This window comes from Botrytis fragariae, assembly GCF_013461495.1.
Source record: "Botrytis fragariae strain BVB16 chromosome Unknown tig00000225, whole genome shotgun sequence".
NCBI classification, from domain to species: Eukaryota; Fungi; Ascomycota; class Leotiomycetes; order Helotiales; family Sclerotiniaceae; genus Botrytis; species Botrytis fragariae.
Genome location: NW_023501002.1, coordinates 725,192 through 743,447, shown reverse-complemented (window position 1 = coordinate 743,447; position 18,256 = coordinate 725,192). Strand labels below are relative to the sequence as shown.

Genomic DNA, 18,256 nt, shown 5'->3' with positions numbered 1-18,256 from the left:
ACAAATACAAGCCTTTCCCTTCTCATGCTCACTCCCTCTCCATCCTTCTCTGTTCTCCTCCTATTCAATCCCTCCCATAAACAATTCTCAAGATAAAGTTCACCACCACTGCCACCAACAACACCAAAGCCAACACAGTCGGACCAACCCGATCATCGAATCCTCCCTGTCCTCTCAACCTAATACTCTTCGCACGCCAATGGTACGTATACAACGCATATCCCATTGTCAACATGGAGATGACTGTGAAAATGGAAGCGGAGATGAAGGCGGGACGATCGCCAAAATTCAACATGCCGATTGCGAGGGCGCCGAGGATGACGGTGAAGTTGAGCCAGGAGAGAAAGGTGCGCTCGTTGGCGAAGAAGACCTTGGGTTCGACGCGCGTGGGGAGCGCGATGCGTTTTCCTATGAGAGGGGAGAGGTTAGTTTGAGGAGGTTGGGTGGGAGTTGAAAATTGGAATGGGAGTTGGGCATAGATAGAAAAAAGTTGGAGCTTGCGGGAGCTTGAAGCGTATGCATTTTGCGGAACTTTCTTGCAGAGATGGGAATTGAGAGGACTAACCAGGCGCCGTTTGAAGAAGTGGTTGACTCGACATCGTGAATAGAATGAGATTTTGTTTGCGGATTGTGTGTATGAGGTATGACGATAAGGATCAAATGTTTAAGACACCCGATTACTTGCTTCGACAGAAAACCGTACTACAAGATGGTAGAAGTCAAGTCTCTTTACAAACTCTTCTAGTTAGTGGCAGTTATTCGTACTCGATTTCGTAGACTCCGTGAGCGAAAACTCTTTCAATGATTGCGAAGTTGTGAAATTATGAAGAAAGCTGGAAGTTGCATTGGAAGATCATTCAGAAAGTTAACCTTCACATTTACTTTCTTCTGGGCTGAATTCATAAATGAGATGAGATGGGCCCCACTCTCTAACACGTTTCTACCGATGTGATATTATTGGACAATGCTTGGAGCTTTCTAGGACTATCACACTTGACCAATCAACAGTGGTGCAACACGTTCACTAGAAACCGGATAGCTAGCTCCTTGTTTGTGTTATGTTGCCCTGGCGTGCCTGGTAGGGAAATCAAAGCTTAAGCCTCGCAATCATAATAAAACACAGGGAAAGATTCAACAACATTAACATTGGAGATTCTCAACGCAAGACCGTTTGAGTAACAAACTATTATACTATTACATCATATCATATACAAAAGACACAGCAAATATGGCCACTCCTGTAAGTTTCTATCCGAGATTGAATTGGGAGGGGGGTGAAAGAAGATTTAACTGATTGTATCATCTAGCCAATTTCGTACACACGATTGAGACAAATCGCAAGTGATGTGAGTTTATCAAATACCTACCAACATATATTTTGTTGGTGATGTTTGTTTACTGGATGGCATACTGAGAATCATACCATAGGCCTGTCAGAATGCACTTGGAAGTGCAGAGTTCTATGAACACAGCAAGACTGAATCTTGGAATACTACCATCATTGTATGTATACAACCCTTCCTCCTACAAAGACAACAAAGCCGCCAGAGCACAATAAGTAACTCTCTAACCACTTTCTCCCACAGAACTCGATTCTTAAATCTCTCATCTCCGAATCTACACCCTCAACTGGCGGTTCCCCATCTTTCAAATACGCAGTCAATTCCACCATCATTCAACATCTAGTACCTACCTCTTCACTCAACAAATCCAAAGCATCACCTCCAACAACCACAGAAGACACAACAGACGATGCGAAAGTAACAACAAGCGATGCACAAGGAGATGCAAAGAGCACAGATGGTAAACCTCACGTAGGAAGGAGGGGAATGCACAGTGCGACGGGAGCTTATTGGAATGAGAAGACGGATGGCATGTGGAGTTTTAAGTATGAGGGTGGTGAGAATAAGGGTCTGGATGTGGTTATCAGTGTTATTTGGATTGCGTTGTAGGGTAGGAGATTATGAGATGGGGATGGAGGTGGAGGTGGAGATTAGAGGAAAGAAGGGATTGATGAATACGATTGATTCGTTTGGTGGATATAATGGTGAAGGACAATATATCGAAAGTAGATGATAGAGGGACGGTTGCAGACTTTGTGTGGGGAAGAATGGGGGATATACATTGAGAGCTTGGGGTATGGGGTATATGATTTGCACTCTTTGCGCCCCAGTCGCAGTTGAGGTGACGAGATTCGATCGACCGTTTGTTGTCAGTGGAAGAAATCCTGGCAGGAGATAAGGTTGATTGATATGATGTAAATTCGATGATCTTTGGCGGCTTATGCGATCCAATTGTACCATTTCATCCATTTCACTTCTCCCTTTTAGCATTTGATCATGTTATGTTGAGGTGGTATTGGATGTGAGTATCGAATCGGCTGGTAAATTGCCTGATGTGCTCTTACTCGTCATGATGTATGAAGTGATTTTGTTGATTGGTCTACATGACGACAAGATAAGAAAGTAACTCTTTTGGCACTTCTCTGAGCTATGGTGGTGTGATCTTTAATCCTGTTTCCAAAATAACTTTGGGTGGCAGACTGGAAGCACCCGCACCGTCAATATGTACGATACTATCCCGAAAGGATGGTATCATATCATTAGCTCGGAAAAGTGTCGGTGAATCCTCTTTGCCTTACATTATCGGAGGTGCATTGCCTTACATGATCTACTTCTATCTACCCGGATAGTATATAAAATTTTGTTACCTCATCGCCAGCAGATAACATACAAAAATAGACGCGAATTTGACATCACTGTTTCAAGGTTCTTCGTAACCCCTTACTCAAGTATTCTGATCAGAATCGAAACACTGAGATTACCTCATCATCGAGTCATGTACTTCCGAGTCACGGATCTCATTCAAATATCCCACGATTCCCCTTTCAAAGCCTCGGATCAATTACGCTATCGAGGTTTCAATCCGCTTTTAGTGAGATCAATAGTGGGTCGGCTTGGGTGAAGAAAAGGTTGGAAGGCAAATGGGAGCTCCGATTTTTCACCGCAAGAAGGGTCCTTAGTGGTTAATCAGATGTTGGGTCCTGGTTAGAGACACGGGAGGAGGGCTCCGGGCTAAAATGGTGCGTGGGAGACTCCGGGGTGGGCGGATACTAAATAGTTAGGTCATGTCTGGTTTTTGGGGGTGGTTTTTTTGATAACTTGAACTTCATTGTATACATACCATTAAACCATTGACGATAAGACGACTAGACGATTGAACGACGAAACGACGAAACGACGAAACGGATTTCAAGCGAGAAATTTTACATGCGAAAGGAGGATATACTTGTGGTGTAGATTGGACCACCCGACGAATCGTGCCACGGACGACTGTATATTCAAGAAAGAGTTTACTTTGTGGAAATTACCACGAGTTTAAAGTTTCAATATAAAATAGCAATCACGAGAGTTAAGAATCACGAGATATCTACATACGAAAGAGGAATCGACGATATTGTCGCCCCTGGAGTGATATTTAGGAGGAAGAGTGAGTCAATCTTTGAACAAACCGGATTCTTCACTGACTCAAATACTAGACAACACCGCTTTTTGAATCATCGATCCTCTTCAATCAAGTTACATATACATCTTGACGAGATTGAAGCCTCATCAAACAAACCTGTGTAGCAAAAACCACACATCATTTCTAGATCATACTGTCCATCAAATTCACCACATCATATTACCCCATCTTTCCCACGAGAAAATTCACCATGTCTCCCCACACATCTCCAAGGGGAACCACAAGCTCGGACCCTGAATTCTCTGAAACGGGTCTCGAATCCATGTTGAGAGATCTCATGACCTCTTCTCCATTTACTACGGCTACTTCTTCATCTGTTCCTGGTCTAGGTTTAGATTCCCCGGCTTCACAGACTGCAGATCTGGAGAGTCTTCCTAATACCGATACTGAGAATTCTTCTGGAGCATCTTCAGATTTTGAGGATGGAGATGTGGATGGAGATACAGAGGAAGAAAGTGACTGGAAATTTGAAGTCACTCCCGAGATGACTCGTCGATTATCCATCGTTCCCAGTCCGGAAATCACAAGAAGATTAAGTCTCGTACCCATGTCTATGCCTTCACATCTTCTCCAAGCATCTCAATCTCTCTCTCAAGCTCTGGAAATGCAGGAACAAGACGAAGAAGCCGTCGACGAAGAAGACGAGAAAATTACTCTCCCCACCCTACCAAACGAACTCAAGTTGGAAATCTTTTCCCATCTAGACCCCATCGATGCCACATGTCTCGCTCTCACTTCCCGCCATACATATCTCATCTACCGCGCCATCCACGGCACCGCTCTCCCTCTCAACACCCGCCGCGTCGGGCCCAATAACCTCGAATACGCATTCACGAAATCCACCGAGAATATGTGTACGCATTGCGGCAAAGGTCGCTGCGAACTCTGGATGCACATTCGAGAATTCATGGAGACGGGACCCTTGCAGAGAGAATATTGTGGGATGAAGGGAAATTTCGGAGGAAAGGGAAGAGAAGGTGTAGATGGTTGTTGGAGGGGTAAACCGAGCAAACCGCGGAGATGCGGAAAACACCCTGAACGCACGACGACGGTGAGGGTGGAGGATGGAGGGGAGAATTTGGAGAGGATTATTAGGGAGGCGAGGGCTGCGGTGGGGGTTTAGTCACAGGTATTTGTGAAAAGTCTTCGCTGCGGATGGGGTTGCGAGTTTGGGTCGGCTAGTTGGGAAACGGCGACATTCCGTACAGAACAGACAGCATTCTCCGGAATAACGAGAGAAATTAAGAAGTAGAACGCGGAAGGATGTCCATATTTGAGCGTTTGGAGACAGAGATGGATGGGTACATATTCTCGATCGATATCTAGATTTACACGCGATACCCGACTTATTGATGATGATTGCATGCATTGTTTGCATTGTTTGCATGGGTAGATATAGAGAGAACATGCGGGTGGGTGGACGGGCGGCTGGCGGGCTATCTTTGCTATCTTTGCTTCTTCTGAATTGGTTGGTTGGTTGGTTGATTGGTTACATATGGATGGGTATGATGAATGGATGTTGGAAATAGATTGCTATGCTAGATCGTAGATCGTAGATACCATGCATGAATGAATTTTACTCGAGAGTTTTTGAGAAGTTTGAGATTTGAGATGATTGTGCTTTTGTGTGTGTGTTTCTTTGATGTGATGGGGTGAGGTTTCTTGGGTTGCGTGGGTATTTTGGTTGAGGTGTGGGATGGATGGATGGAGGGATGGAGGGATGGAGGGATGGAGGGATGGAGGGATGGATGAATTTTTATGTGTGAAGTTATGTGACATGAAATAATGCGATGTGAGATCTAGGAAATTCTCACCACGTGAGCGAAGGAGCGAAGGAGTGAAGTGTGGATGGGTATTCTTTAGTATTTTCCGCTACAGACAGTAGCTAGCTAGCTAGATTCATCACTCGAGTACATTTAACATAGTTATACAAGTGAAGACGGATATGGTGATTATATTAATAGGTAGGTAGGTAGGTAGGTAGATAGATTGATAACTAGATAAATCAATCAAATCTTTCTTATCTATTAAAATGGATATCATAATATAGTATTGGTATTGTTGTAGAGATAGGTAATTACATAGGTAGATAGTGGATTTTAGGATGTGGATAAATAGTATATTATGGTATGATTAATTATTGGGTTGGTTTGATATTTAATGGGATTTGGATGAAGATTTGGATGGAGATTCGAATGGGGATTTGGATAGAAGATTTGGATGGCAATTCCGAGGATCTAAGTCGGTTAGCTGGTCAGTTAGTTAAGTGAGGTTAGTTAACTAAGTTGATTGCTTGGGAGTTGGTATTATTGATTGTGTATGTGTGTGCAGATAGATAGATGCAGATGGATAAATAGACATTTCAGGATTGAAAATTTCAGAAATGTAGTGATACGCCATGATCGAATTGACGAGGTTACTTCTATTCTTTGCACATGTATGAGTTCTGTTCGAGTCATCGGTTCGGTTTGGTTTGAGGTATAGGTGTGTGGGTGTGTAGATACTTGATGGTAGGTAGTGAGTGGAGGTCGTAAGATGGGTGATTACTGTATGGTTTTGGTGAAGATTTAGACGGTGTAGAGTGATGGGATGAGATTTTGAGATTTTGAGAAGTTGGCAGATGATGTGGTGGGTGTAGTTTAGTTCTTCTTGGTGAATTTGGTTGGTGTTTGCCTAGGGGGTTAAAGAGCGAACTTCTGTTTCTCGATTTGAAGGTTGTGATATCGAGTGTATGTTGATTGATGTGTCAGATTCAGATTCACGTTGCTCTTGTTATTTGGATATATAAGCTGTGTGTCTTTGATGGTACTGAGCATGACTGGGTTAGATATAGTGTCATAAATCATATTAGTCATTATTCTTGAGCTGCTCGAACTCAAAAGTAGAAGCAAATATAGGGGAACCGAAATGATATTGTGTTTCTGTTGCGAAACCACTGTATGTAGGTATGGATACATTTCCGTTGTTCACTAGGTATGCAGAATATCTGCACTCTTTACAAAGGGTATTAGATGAAGCATGCAGGTCTGTGATCTTCGTGGTACGTGAAAAGAGAATCTCGCACCTGGAGGAAAATGAAAGGAGTTCATTGAGCTAGGGGCAGATGGCTCAATCACGGGGATGAGTCGATGAAGAGCTCAGAGAAGCTAACAGTGGTAGAGAATGTTCTCATTATCTTATTCTGGAAGAATACAATAAGCGAGTATGAATTGAGGCATTTGAAGAAATACAAATCCTCCGTCGCCCACTGGAATGATGTCGTAAAAAGGGAAATACGTTCTTCTCGGTTAGTGAAATTGTAGAGATACTAGTGAAAAGAGGTGTTATGTCTGGAGAAACCGTGATAGTGCTCTACAGAAAGAGAATGCCATGTATGGGAACAAACCAAAAAAAATAGATTACTTCAATATTAACGCACACGCAATACAAATAAACAACAATCCCAAGACGCGTGCTCGAAAACAGATCATGCAGTACCAAACCATATCTTAAACTGGTAGAAATCATATCTTCAAATCCAATGTTATATCCTAAACAAGCCTAAACAAGAACAATATCCCGCAGCTCAGATTCATCTTCCGGCCACCTTTGACCTTCCGTAACTCCATATATGTACGAACAAGGACCAATAAATGAGTAATTCTCACCAGCAGGTCTTAAGACGACTGGTACGTCTAGTCCTTTCAGTAAATAAACTTCGTCGTCTTGTTGTGCTGTGTAGGCAGCTGAACCGTAGCAGCTGTCAAGAAACAAGAGAGAGTGATTCTGTAGTTCGGTGAGTCTAGTTGAGAGTGTTGAAACTGCTAATTTGATGCGTTCGAAAACGCGAGTCTTAGTAGGAGATTGTTTATAAATACCAAAAAATAAGTCATCCAAGTCGGGACTCTGATTGTCAATCAAAGAGGTGCCCAAGGAAGTGGCCAGCTCACCAAGAGCCTTAAAATAAGTTTCATCTCCAGCTTCCACCTCCAGAAAAAGTTCATAAGCTTTTTTAGCCTGTGCTGAATTTAACAGCTGACAATCCGGATAAAGCATCAAGTCATATAGAAGCCTAAGTACCACCCCGAGTCCTGAATCTTTCCAATAAACATTAGAACTATAGGTAAAGATTGTAGCACCCAATGAGTGCTGTAATTCCTTGCGTGTAGAGTAGATAGATGAATCGTTGACAGCACAACACCAAGTTCTAAAGACCCTAAAATTCTCAGGTACTGATTGTTTTGAAGATAAATTATTAGGAGTATTGCAAACAAGCACACGCGAAATGAGACCCACACTCAGACCATGTAGATGAAGTTCTCCGGTTATTGTTTTAGGGGATTCATTTAGCGAAGACCCATTTGAGGCACGGCTAAGCGGGTGAGATTGCCCCCGAGAGTTTCCAACCCCATTTTTATGAATAGTCAGTCTATAGTCAAGCGCTGACTGTCGGTTTCCCCAATCCGGTACCCAAGACGGCAGACGTGATTCTTTACTAGGCAGTCGAGCAGCTAGAAGAATGATGTTAAGATTTTGTTTTGAGTGAAACCAACATCTAGTCAATTCCTCGCATAACATTTCGAAGGGTTGATCGTAATTGACTCGGGGGAGATCCGGATTCCAAAATCGAAGTAATGGGTATATGGAATATATTTTGTCATGGGGGACTGTTGCATCATGCTCTAATGCCGATGATAGGAGACTCATTTCCATATCGAAAGATCCTGGGAAAGAATTTTGCAGTTCGATCAATTGAAAAGTTGAATGGGATGAGTTATCTTGTGAAAATTGGACTCGTCTCATCATAGGAGATGATTCGGCACCTTGTGAATTTATGAACCGTCTCAATTCTTCCCGAACATCAATAGCCGGGAAAAAACCGCTATTGATGCCAGATAGTGAAACTATTCGAGATTCAATATCATATACACCAATAGGCAAGAGTTTCCACCGAATAGAGGATGATCCCCAGTTGACAACGCATTTTCTAGAAAAGGCCACTTCTTGAATGGTCCAACAGCGAGAAAACCATGAATTATTCTGCAATTCAATCCAGCTCTGATAGAATGTTGTATTATCTATTCAACGATTACTTAAAGTCCACCAAGATACATGAGATTCGAATGACTATTACCTCGTAGTTGGTCGACGAGTTTCCTTAAAATATCTTCTCTCCATGTTTCCAAAAAAAAATCTGGTATTCTCTCACCAGACAGTTTCAATATTGCGGCTGCCTGTAGTATCATCAAAGTTTTCCTCGTCGAGACTGAGCATTGTCCCAGCCAAACTATGACACAACGGGCTATGCGATAAACCTCACCCATGAGTTGTATTTGTACAACACGCTCTTCTTCCGATGGTTTACTTTCCTCCTGGTCGATACAAATAGAATCAATCCAGAGAGTTCGTCTCCATAACCGACGTCGTAGACGGACTAGAGCAGTGTGACAGTTTTCTGTCACGAGAAGAGACTTGCCGTTACAATCGATGAGTATTGAACCACTTCTCGAGCCCCAAACGTACGAGAGAGCTTCATAAGGTCCTGGAGTTTTATAGCCGTGAGATACATATTTATCGATGTTAAGTTCTGTAAGACGACACTTAATTGGAGCATTTTGCTTTATTGAAGGGAGAAGCTTAAGGATACGGATCAATCGAGGAGATTGAAGTCGCGTATGCCTGTGAGGCTCCAAATTCTCCATCTTTTATTGTTCAACAGGAAAAAAAGCTTTTATTTTATTATTTCTTCAAAGAAAAGGATATATAGAGCATAAGATCACCTCCGCCGCGACGAGGCTCCTTAGCTAGGTCCCGTAAGCCTCGGGCTTATCTTACAAACATGCTAGCACATCTGACTATACGGTTGAACTTTCGTTGAACTCTCAACCGAATGCAGTGTAACTTATAATTTAGGCTGTGCAAGAATAATCTGTACTCATAGGTAAACTGTAAAATGATCCGCCCTGTGCCATCCATCAAAGATCCTATCCGTTTTATGAGTGGTCTATACAATGTACCTTGAATAATAAAGCCTAATCAATTGATATGACTATTTCAATACTGTTGAATGGATTCACTGGGCTCATGTACACTAGCTCAGCATTAGTCGACAAGAGATATATCTTCTCTTGATTCCATAGTTTAATACGATAGTCATAACAATGCAAGCCTCCGCATACGTAATCTTACAATAAGCACCATTTCAAATCCCATATCTTTGAAGAGATATTTAACGACATGTGTTTGACTTTTTATGATCCGAAAAAAAAAGCAAGTAATATAAATTTAGCTAATAAATCATTAGTCCGAATTTCGATATCAAAATAATACGATTTCATTATTTGATTGCAAAATAGAAAGACGTAAATTGCTCAAAATCCAGTGATTCAAGCCATCTGATTAGTCCATAAAGCCCCTGTCAAGCGAGGAGAGGGGGCTCAATAGATTTAAACCAGCACAATACCATGAGACACAAAGAAAAACCCATTTGCTTCAATTCCCCAGATAGCCAATGTTAAATTTCAACTCGTCGCTTTCAAAGAATAGAAAGATCTTCTAAAGACTACACAACCACACAGCAATAAAACACTCAACTGACTATCGGAAACAAAAGAGAATTGGTCTTGCAGAAATATTCTCTCACTACTGTATCAATATCTTTCTACTCAATAATGATACGCTACTTGACCTAACGAAAGATGTAAAGATGCTAAGGCTCTAAGCGCGTACTACTCTATGCTGATGTCATTAAGATAGTGTGGAGTACATAGGTATATTACCTAGTCAATTCCTCGCACCTCTTAATCTAATAAGTAACATATGTATATGCTCAGCCCCCAAACTGAGCTCATACAACATAAACCAACAGCTTAAATCAGGGCGTACATATTGAACAAATTTTCAATTTCATAGTTCAAATACTGATTCATTCGGGTAGACATAAAACTAGAAATCAAACAAGTACAAACTCCGCGGTAGTTACTTCAAATAATAAGTTAACCTTCCCAACATCCAAATCCCAATCTTTATATGTTATCAACCGAGCCCTTCCCAAATTTAATCTCCTACTGTTCCAAATTCCTAGCATAATATTCTACTTCAGCTCCCGAGTCCCAGTACCAGTGACCTTGACATCCAACTCTTGAACCCCCCTCATGATTCATCTCCTCCGCCAAGATTATCTCCTACGACTCACAACCGTACTATTAGAAACCACCGTCGCATTCCTAACCCCTCCATTCACAATCCCCGTCGCATTCCTCAACAACCCATTACTCGCCGTAACATACTCACAAGCGCCACCCGGACAATATCCCCTACTACAAGCGAAATTACACAGACCATCGTACAACTCATCATCCAAGCCCGGCCCCGCAGTCCCAGCTCCATCAATAACAGGTAGGGGTGGATTAAGCACACCTTGGGCTGTGCATGTGCAGCTGTGGATTGGACAGTATCCGTAGGGACATGCATATCCGCATAATCCGCCTAGGTTGTCGACACCAGTTCCGCCAACGCAGGCGGGAGGGAGAAAGGGGGAGACGGTTTCGGGAGCTATGCCGTAGTTTGTGGTGCCGCAAGCGCCGGGTCTGGAGGGTTTGTTAGTGGAATTTTTGGACGGCTGGGTTGTCAGAAGGCTTAAGGGGGGAACGGAATGCAATGACAGAGTTTTATGCCAGGATGATATGAAGAAATGATAGAAGAGCGCTACACTTACGGACAATACCCAAAGAAACAATTGAAAGAGCAAAGACCTTGATACTCCGAAGTTAATCCTTGCGCAGGATACCCAATCGTACCATAGCCCGGTGTATTTGCTGCAGTTGGACGAGTCGGTTGTGGTCCATAATTCGTGCATGTGCATGCGGTATACTATCATCTCAATCAGCAACATTCCTAACCTTTCTCGCCAAAGCTATGAGAGATTCCTCATGGTACATACCGGACAATAACCCAATCCGCAAGCAAAAGAACAAAGGCCTGCAAAATTGTTCACTCCAAATCCTGCAATACAGACTTGTTCTGATATATTAAGTGCAGGAGTAGCGGTTACAGCACTACCGGTTTGGAAACCCGTGTATGCGTTATAGTTTGTGTAACCATCCCAGGTCGAACAGTCGCTAGCGATGGGATTTCCTTGGAAGATTATTGAACCGCTGGATGGGGTGTGCACTGTGACAATTACATTTCCGGTGTGAGAACCGTAGGCTACGCTTCCGTGGTATATTCCGACGGCGTCGGAGGGGGTGTCTGTCCAAGTTGCGCCTATTGAGAAATGGGTCCGAATTAGTCTTTTGTCCTTGATGCTGCGGGGATATTATCCTTTAGAGGCTATTGAAACTTACCCAGATCAACACCGCCAACAGTGACGGTTACAGTTCCAGCCTCAGCAAGCACCGCTGAGTAGAATATCTTATCTTGGACAACATCTGTAGGGTAAAATTCAATCTGAAGCTGGTTGGCAGTATTCCCCGTCGTGTCGCCATCACTACATGCACTGTTGTCTTTTGAAGTAAGTCGATACCAAGCTGTGACGACTTCTTGCTTAACGGTAGCAATACCACTTTTGTATGTATCAATCACAAAGGGTAGGGTTTGTCTCCATGCGTCATGAGTCATACTATCGGCGTAATTGTAAGGACCATTGCCATGTATGGAGTCAAAGACAGAAGCATATTCTTCTTCGTGAAGAGGTCCTGAGATTGTGAATTAGGGGATTGGAACTTTGGGGGATCATGAATAAAACATACCGATGTAATGAGATTCTCCATAATCATTCCATGTGATGATTTGTACCCACTCTGGTTGAGGGTCAATGGACAAAATTTCTTGCCAGCGGCTAGTTGAAAGTTGTATTAGCTATTGAACAGGGCTGATAGTGTAGCGAGATATCTTACTCGAACCATAAATCATCCCCTCGCCACAACCAATTCTTGTCGTAATTTGGCAAGTTTGTGTAGAACCACTAGAGAACACCGAGGTCAGTGAATGAAAAATCTCGTTATTGATTGTGATTATAATCAGAATACTGACAGGTGAAACAGGCATCATGTATGGCATAGGGACACCTGTTTGGTTTAAGGACACAAAGTAAGAAGCATCAGTATATGCATTCATATCCTCATTACCCCAAGGCCATCTACTCAAAGTTAGTAATAAGTCGATATTACCAAAGGTGTGAACGTACGCATTCCAACTGAACAACCCATCTGCAGTTCCACGGGCAACTGCCGCTTGTGCTCCCAATGAAGACCAGTTTGGCACTAGGAAGCAGCCGGTTTGTGCTTTGATTGTAGTCCAATCGGCAGTATTATCAACACCTTCAAAGGTTGATACGAAAGGCTTCCCAAGATAGTTGTAATAAGCAGAGCTTGATTTGTAAGTATTGAGAAGGCTAATGACGTTGGCTTCTGGCCAAGGAGCAGTGCCACCTAGTGAAGCAACTATTTAGTACACTCATGAACATAGAAATTTGTGTCAGAGGAATCGAACCTGTATAATCGAATGAGATAAACAACTTAAAACCCGTAGTTTGTGCAGCAAGGAAAGCATTCGCCAATGAATTGGGAATCGAGCTATCTCCGTATCCTACATTGAGCGCAAAAGCATCAATATGGGCTTCTTGGGCAAGTTGGATATCTGCTATCCAATTTGTTGTGGTCCATGATGCAACATTCCCAACCTATGGAGCACATTAGTTAGGAGTCAGATTTCAGAAGGGCCAGTTGCACGAACCAAGAAGTGGGCGAAGACATCTTTGGCATGTACATGACATGATGCCAGTAGGATTGTGAAGATTGCACGAAGCAACATAATGTGGTAAGATTTGAAACGCAATGATCGAGTCAATACAGAAGAAAAGCTTTCGCAATTTGAAGCTTCTCAAAGTATAGTTGAAGAGTGACGAGAAACATTGAGACTGAAAACCGGCCTATATATATAAAGAATCCAGCATACTTGGAGATCGAGTCACCAAGCTGAGTTCGCTTGAACATGGGCATTTCTCCTGCCAATCTGGGACTCCTCATTTCGGATGAAATATCCTCGTCGTCGCTGTCAAGGCAGAATCAATATCATGGTGAAATTCTGATCTTTGTTGCAATCAAACTGAGAGCAAGTGCAATGCGCCGCGTTGCCTTATTTATCAATATTGGATTTCTTCCCCTTTGAGGTTTTGAAGAGTGATGGCTTACCATTTGATGTGATGAAGATATATTAAACGAGTGAGGCTGCCTGGGTAAGTGGGGGCCTGGGGGCCTTCCGTTAGACGAGAAGAAGACAAGGGGCTGTGCCACAACACAATCACACCTGGAATAATATTACACCGGCGGTTTAATGACCGCACATCATCTTTTAGCAATTCGGACCTTTTTTTTTTTTCTTGAGGTAATTTAACCCCTTGGGCATGCTCTACCGTACACTAACACAGAACTCCGGGGATAGAATTAAGCCAGACCGGGTACCTGTTCCTGATGACTGCGTTTCTCTAACTATCATGATAAAAGAGTTTTCGGTGCCCCAAAGGGTCTTTTGTCAAGGTTGCAACGCTCGAGTATACCGTCGCCAGATGTATTGTTTTTGCAACTGCGGCTTCTCTTGAAAACCCAGAAATGCCCGCTCTAGGGCTCAAGGCGACAGCCTACATGAGCCTCGGTTCCCAAATTGATCACACCGAGTCACATCTGTCAGGTTTCATGAATCCACACAGGAGGCCCTCAAATTTGAAGTTGTAATGCCTAAACTATCATGGCAGGACATGTACACTCCCGGATACAATCTCTGTCAACTCGGTCTGACTCAATGCAATTGCACAAGCATCATCTGTTTTTGGATGCCAGATTCAATATCACAATATCGTAACACCATACATCTGCCTTCGCGCTGAAATCTCCTTCGGACGTACGGATGAAGTCAACCTTTGATTTACGGGAAGATATCTACCTCGGTGATACTGTTGTCAATTTTTACATAGTAAATGAGTCCAGCTGTTGACTGAAAACTTTCAAGTCAAGTGATGATCGTCACTTTTCTCCTTCCATCATTCATCTATTTGTTGCACGGTTGCGAAGTATCATAGGCTGAACATTTTGATCAAAATAATGGTGTTGTAGAAGGGACAAACTGGCATTGACTCGAACCCTTGAGCCAATTATAGAATTGACTGTGGAGGTGAGCTCTCGATCTGGATATATAGCAAACGAGTTATCTCTTCTTCATCTACAGAATGCTCTGTTCGGGCATATACTCACACTTCCATAATTGCAGACATCTTCATGTCTACCGCGTGTTAAATCTATTATTCAGATGGCCGTTAATTATCCGACTCTAAGCCACCCTCTCCATTCTCCAAATCCTCGACACCATCTTTTCTCTTTCTAAGCTGTTTTTCAATTCTCTATTTTCCATCTCAAGCTGTTCAATTCGTTCTTCCAATCCATCCATCTGTTCCTGGGCGCCAACACTGAATTCTTCAACAATCTTGAAGAAACGCCAAAGACGGAGGATAATCACAAGTGAGGCGACTTCTTCAAGGACACCATGGAGTAGCACATCAACTAGACGGAAAAGGATTTAGTTTGGGAACAGGATAGAGGTGTAATGTAATGGCGAGAGAAATGTATATGGGCTAGAAAGAGATACACAAACAGTACATACCAACGAATCCCGCAACAATCACAGTGGCATCGAAGCAATGAAATTTGCTACGAAAATAGCTGAGTGAATCTTGTTAGTTTAGGTAATAACAGTCATAAAGGAACAATGTAATCCGAGGAAGTGGAATTCAACGTGAAAAAGTAGGATTAGAACGGAAGTAGACGTGAAGACATGTGAGGCAGAAATTCAGCGGCGGGTTGACTGGCACGCCAAGTCTTGTAAAGAGGTTGGATTTCCAAAGCCAACAAGCTCCGATTTCCAAAAAACCTAGTTGAAGATACACACCTCAAACCGAAAGCCCAAATGCTAGCAATCAATTCCACCATGAACAAGCAACTGAATATCAACCCAGCAATTCCCAACCCATCTCTCACTTCATTCCAAATTGGATCCGTCTTGCCTTCTTTATCGTTGTCGCATTGATAGAGATTTATGATTATATCCGAAATAATGCTAATTAAATCGCATGCAACAAGGAGGAGAACGGTGTAGTGTTGAGCGCGAGAGGATAGGAAGCTCTTTGCGGAAGTTTGAGACCTTCGGTAGCTATTTGAGAGCTTCCGAAGAAAAGAAGGGTGAGGTACATGGTGATAGGAGGGTCCAGAGGCAATGGAAATGGGTTGAGAGGAGGCGCGGATTAGAGGAGCATGTTCGGAAATGTCTGAGTTGCGTCGAGACATGTTGTTGGATTTGATCGGTCTTTTTTTATTAGAATCTTAATAGAAGATCAATTGCCCTCCGCTTCCAAAGGCAATGCTATCGTTCTTTCGATGTTTGATAATTCTGGAGAGTTTTTTCACGGAATGTAGCACTTGTCGTTAAAAAAAACTCTGGTTGAAGCAAGAGAAATTACGGTGTACTTGCAAAGGCAGAGTGACTCCAATTCAGGATTGGAATTTCGAATTGGAGGAACATGTGATTGCACAGTGTTGAATCTGAGGTCTGATTGCGGTGTATGCGCAGCTCTTATCGGAAGGTATCCATCCATATGTAGCAGGAAACTCCAGCGGTTGTACCGACACCATCTTTTCTGCAGATTGGATTGAGTGGGGATTGTCAGCTGTAATAGCAAAGGATGGTGGAGCAAAGTATGTTTATTCTCATTGACACAGCTTTCAACGGTCTTATTGATTTCATCAAGGAAAGCATTGCCCGGTAGCTAGAATCCGTCTGAAGTCAATCTTCAAGCGCATTCAAAATGCTAGCTTGGGGCTTGGCATTGCTTATCTGCCTGGCAGACGGCGGTAACCTCAGAGATCATTCCACGAGCGAGTGCAGAAGCCGAATTAGCCGACTCACCTATCCAAGCGCTTGAAAGATGGACGGGTAGCAACAGAGCTGGCTGTAGCCATGCGTGGTGGTAGCCTTGTGGAAGTCTAGACGATTTGTGAATAACCTCAACCAACCTCAACCTCAACCTCAATATATTTATTTTTCATTTGCAACCTTTGCATTCTGTATTCTTTGACCATCTGAAAGTTTCGGTGAGTTATTCTCAAGCTTTGCCATCAGTATAATGATGTCCTTTCATTTCCTTAAGCAGCTCAATGGCTTAATGACATTTACTCTCCAAAATTCGAGAATTGCCTGGTAACAGCTTGAGTTATCATCGGATGGAATGCAAGATCATGCTAGCAGATCAATTCACTTTCAAATCCATTCTGTGATAAGATTGCGCAATTTTCAGTGATTAGTTTACAGTTATTAAAATTCTTGCTAATAAGATTTCTTTCAGAGGCGCAACCTTCTACTTTTCCATCAACATCCTCCCTTCGACCTTGCTCGAGGATCCATCTACTAAAATATTTTACAACATTCTACAAGTGCGGCAGTACGATCTCAAGCAATCAAATCATGGCGGACACCGATCCAAAGCTTCAAGACCAGGTTATGGCTGGCGAGGATGATAATAATGACGAGGTACACTCAAAGGTGGAAGACCTTGCATCGAGAACCATTGTTGACAGTCGGTTTAGGAAGAGATCTCGGCCATGAAGCGCCGTGTTGCAGAGATGGAAGAGGAAGCTGCCAAACTGAGAGAAATGCAGGCAACTCTCGATCAACAAAGCACTGATCTTAGAGAAGACAAGGAGGATATTGATAGTCGCAGTATCTTTGTCGGAAACGTCGATTACTCTGCTTCTCCAGAAGATATCCAAGCTCACTTCCAAAGCTGCGGATCTATTAACCGTGTAACTATCTTGCTTGACAAGTTTACCGGTCATCCCAAGGGGTGCGTTCTACGAAATTTGGCTCCCTAAAACCTCGACGGATTGTGTCGAGTGTCATTGTGATAAACGCTACCTGGCAAGAGAAGGATGCTAATCTAGGTTTATGCAGGTATGCGTATGTAGAGTTTGTTGAGCCAAGTCTTGTTGCACAAGCTTTGGTTCTCAATGAGAGCGTGTTCAAGGGTCGCAACCTCAAGGTAAACACTCTTTCTCATACATTTCTCTGCTATTTAAGCTCATTGTTATTACAGGTCGTCCCCAAGCGTACCAATGTCCCCGGAATGCAACGTGGCCGTGGTGGACGAGGAGGCGGTAGAGGTCGTGGCGGCTTCTTCGGTGGTGGACGTGGTGGCGGTTATTCTCCTCGTGGAGGTTACCGTGGAGGTTACAGAGGCAACCGTGGCAGAGGTTTCACACCATATTAAGCCACGAAAACTTTTGCATGAGTCTTCTTTACTCTAGCACATGATAAGATGGGGAGGGCTACTGAAGTGATAGCATTAAAATTGGGAATTTGGGGGAATTTCATTTCTTGAATTATCAAACATTCGTTCGAGAAGCGATTTATTCATGAAAATACCACGGCGTTTATCTTGAGCATATGGTCTTCTTTAATTTCTCCATTTGGACTTTATTGATCATGAATGAATGGTCCTCAACCATAAATCTGTACAGCAGAATTTGAATGTATACCAAGAATATGACGGCACAGAATTGACGATTAATAGGTAAGTAGCAGTGATATAGTGCTCGCGTGCATTATCTCATATGCAACTGCTTCTTAATCAGAACGAGAGGTTTCATCACAACCCAAGGTGTACTTATGCTGAGCAGGAGGTCCAGGGTCTGCACGAAGGAGTATGACT

The 18,256-nt window shown here is 42.9% G+C and overlaps 7 protein-coding genes across 7 annotated transcripts; 3 read left to right on the top strand and 4 right to left on the bottom strand.

Moving 5' to 3' along the window:
- Positions 1-64: 64 nt before the first annotated feature.
- Positions 65-599, bottom strand: Bfra_011293 (putative vacuolar transporter chaperone 1 protein; the record flags this gene model as incomplete). The annotated part of the gene is made up of 2 exons (XM_037341621.1): positions 65-408; positions 566-599. The coding sequence occupies 2 exons, from the start codon at positions 597-599 to the stop codon at positions 65-67; spliced, it is 378 nt and encodes a 125-aa protein (XP_037188433.1).
- A 629-nt stretch (positions 600-1,228) lies between these two features.
- Bfra_011292 (putative dynein light chain protein) lies at positions 1,229-1,952 on the top strand (the record flags this gene model as incomplete). The annotated part of the gene is made up of 4 exons (XM_037341620.1): positions 1,229-1,240; positions 1,308-1,346; positions 1,429-1,503; positions 1,587-1,952. 4 exons carry the CDS (start codon positions 1,229-1,231, stop codon positions 1,950-1,952), a joined length of 492 nt encoding a protein of 163 aa, XP_037188432.1.
- A 1,763-nt stretch (positions 1,953-3,715) lies between these two features.
- Positions 3,716-4,648, top strand: Bfra_011291 (putative f-box domain-containing protein; the record flags this gene model as incomplete). Its single annotated transcript, XM_037341619.1, has 1 exon — positions 3,716-4,648. The coding sequence occupies one exon, from the start codon at positions 3,716-3,718 to the stop codon at positions 4,646-4,648; it is 933 nt and encodes a 310-aa protein (XP_037188431.1).
- A 2,417-nt stretch (positions 4,649-7,065) lies between these two features.
- On the bottom strand, positions 7,066-9,206 carry Bfra_011290 (putative het-domain-containing protein; the record flags this gene model as incomplete). The annotated part of the gene is made up of 2 exons (XM_037341618.1): positions 7,066-8,582; positions 8,639-9,206. The coding sequence occupies 2 exons, from the start codon at positions 9,204-9,206 to the stop codon at positions 7,066-7,068; spliced, it is 2,085 nt and encodes a 694-aa protein (XP_037188430.1).
- A 1,354-nt stretch (positions 9,207-10,560) lies between these two features.
- On the bottom strand, positions 10,561-13,317 carry Bfra_011289 (putative alpha glucanase protein; the record flags this gene model as incomplete). Its single annotated transcript, XM_037341617.1, has 11 exons — positions 10,561-10,584; positions 10,700-11,093; positions 11,222-11,376; positions 11,447-11,769; positions 11,850-12,200; positions 12,255-12,343; positions 12,402-12,469; positions 12,538-12,643; positions 12,692-12,935; positions 12,997-13,186; positions 13,240-13,317. 11 exons carry the CDS (start codon positions 13,315-13,317, stop codon positions 10,561-10,563), a joined length of 2,022 nt encoding a protein of 673 aa, XP_037188429.1.
- A 1,512-nt stretch (positions 13,318-14,829) lies between these two features.
- Positions 14,830-15,839, bottom strand: Bfra_011288 (putative ion transport protein; the record flags this gene model as incomplete). The annotated part of the gene is made up of 3 exons (XM_037341616.1): positions 14,830-15,059; positions 15,160-15,206; positions 15,445-15,839. The coding sequence occupies 3 exons, from the start codon at positions 15,837-15,839 to the stop codon at positions 14,830-14,832; spliced, it is 672 nt and encodes a 223-aa protein (XP_037188428.1).
- A 1,174-nt stretch (positions 15,840-17,013) lies between these two features.
- Positions 17,014-17,815, top strand: Bfra_011287 (putative polyadenylate-binding protein 2 protein; the record flags this gene model as incomplete). Its single annotated transcript, XM_037341615.1, has 4 exons — positions 17,014-17,079; positions 17,136-17,392; positions 17,500-17,587; positions 17,642-17,815. The coding sequence occupies 4 exons, from the start codon at positions 17,014-17,016 to the stop codon at positions 17,813-17,815; spliced, it is 585 nt and encodes a 194-aa protein (XP_037188427.1).
- Between the last annotated feature and the right edge of the window lie 441 nt (positions 17,816-18,256).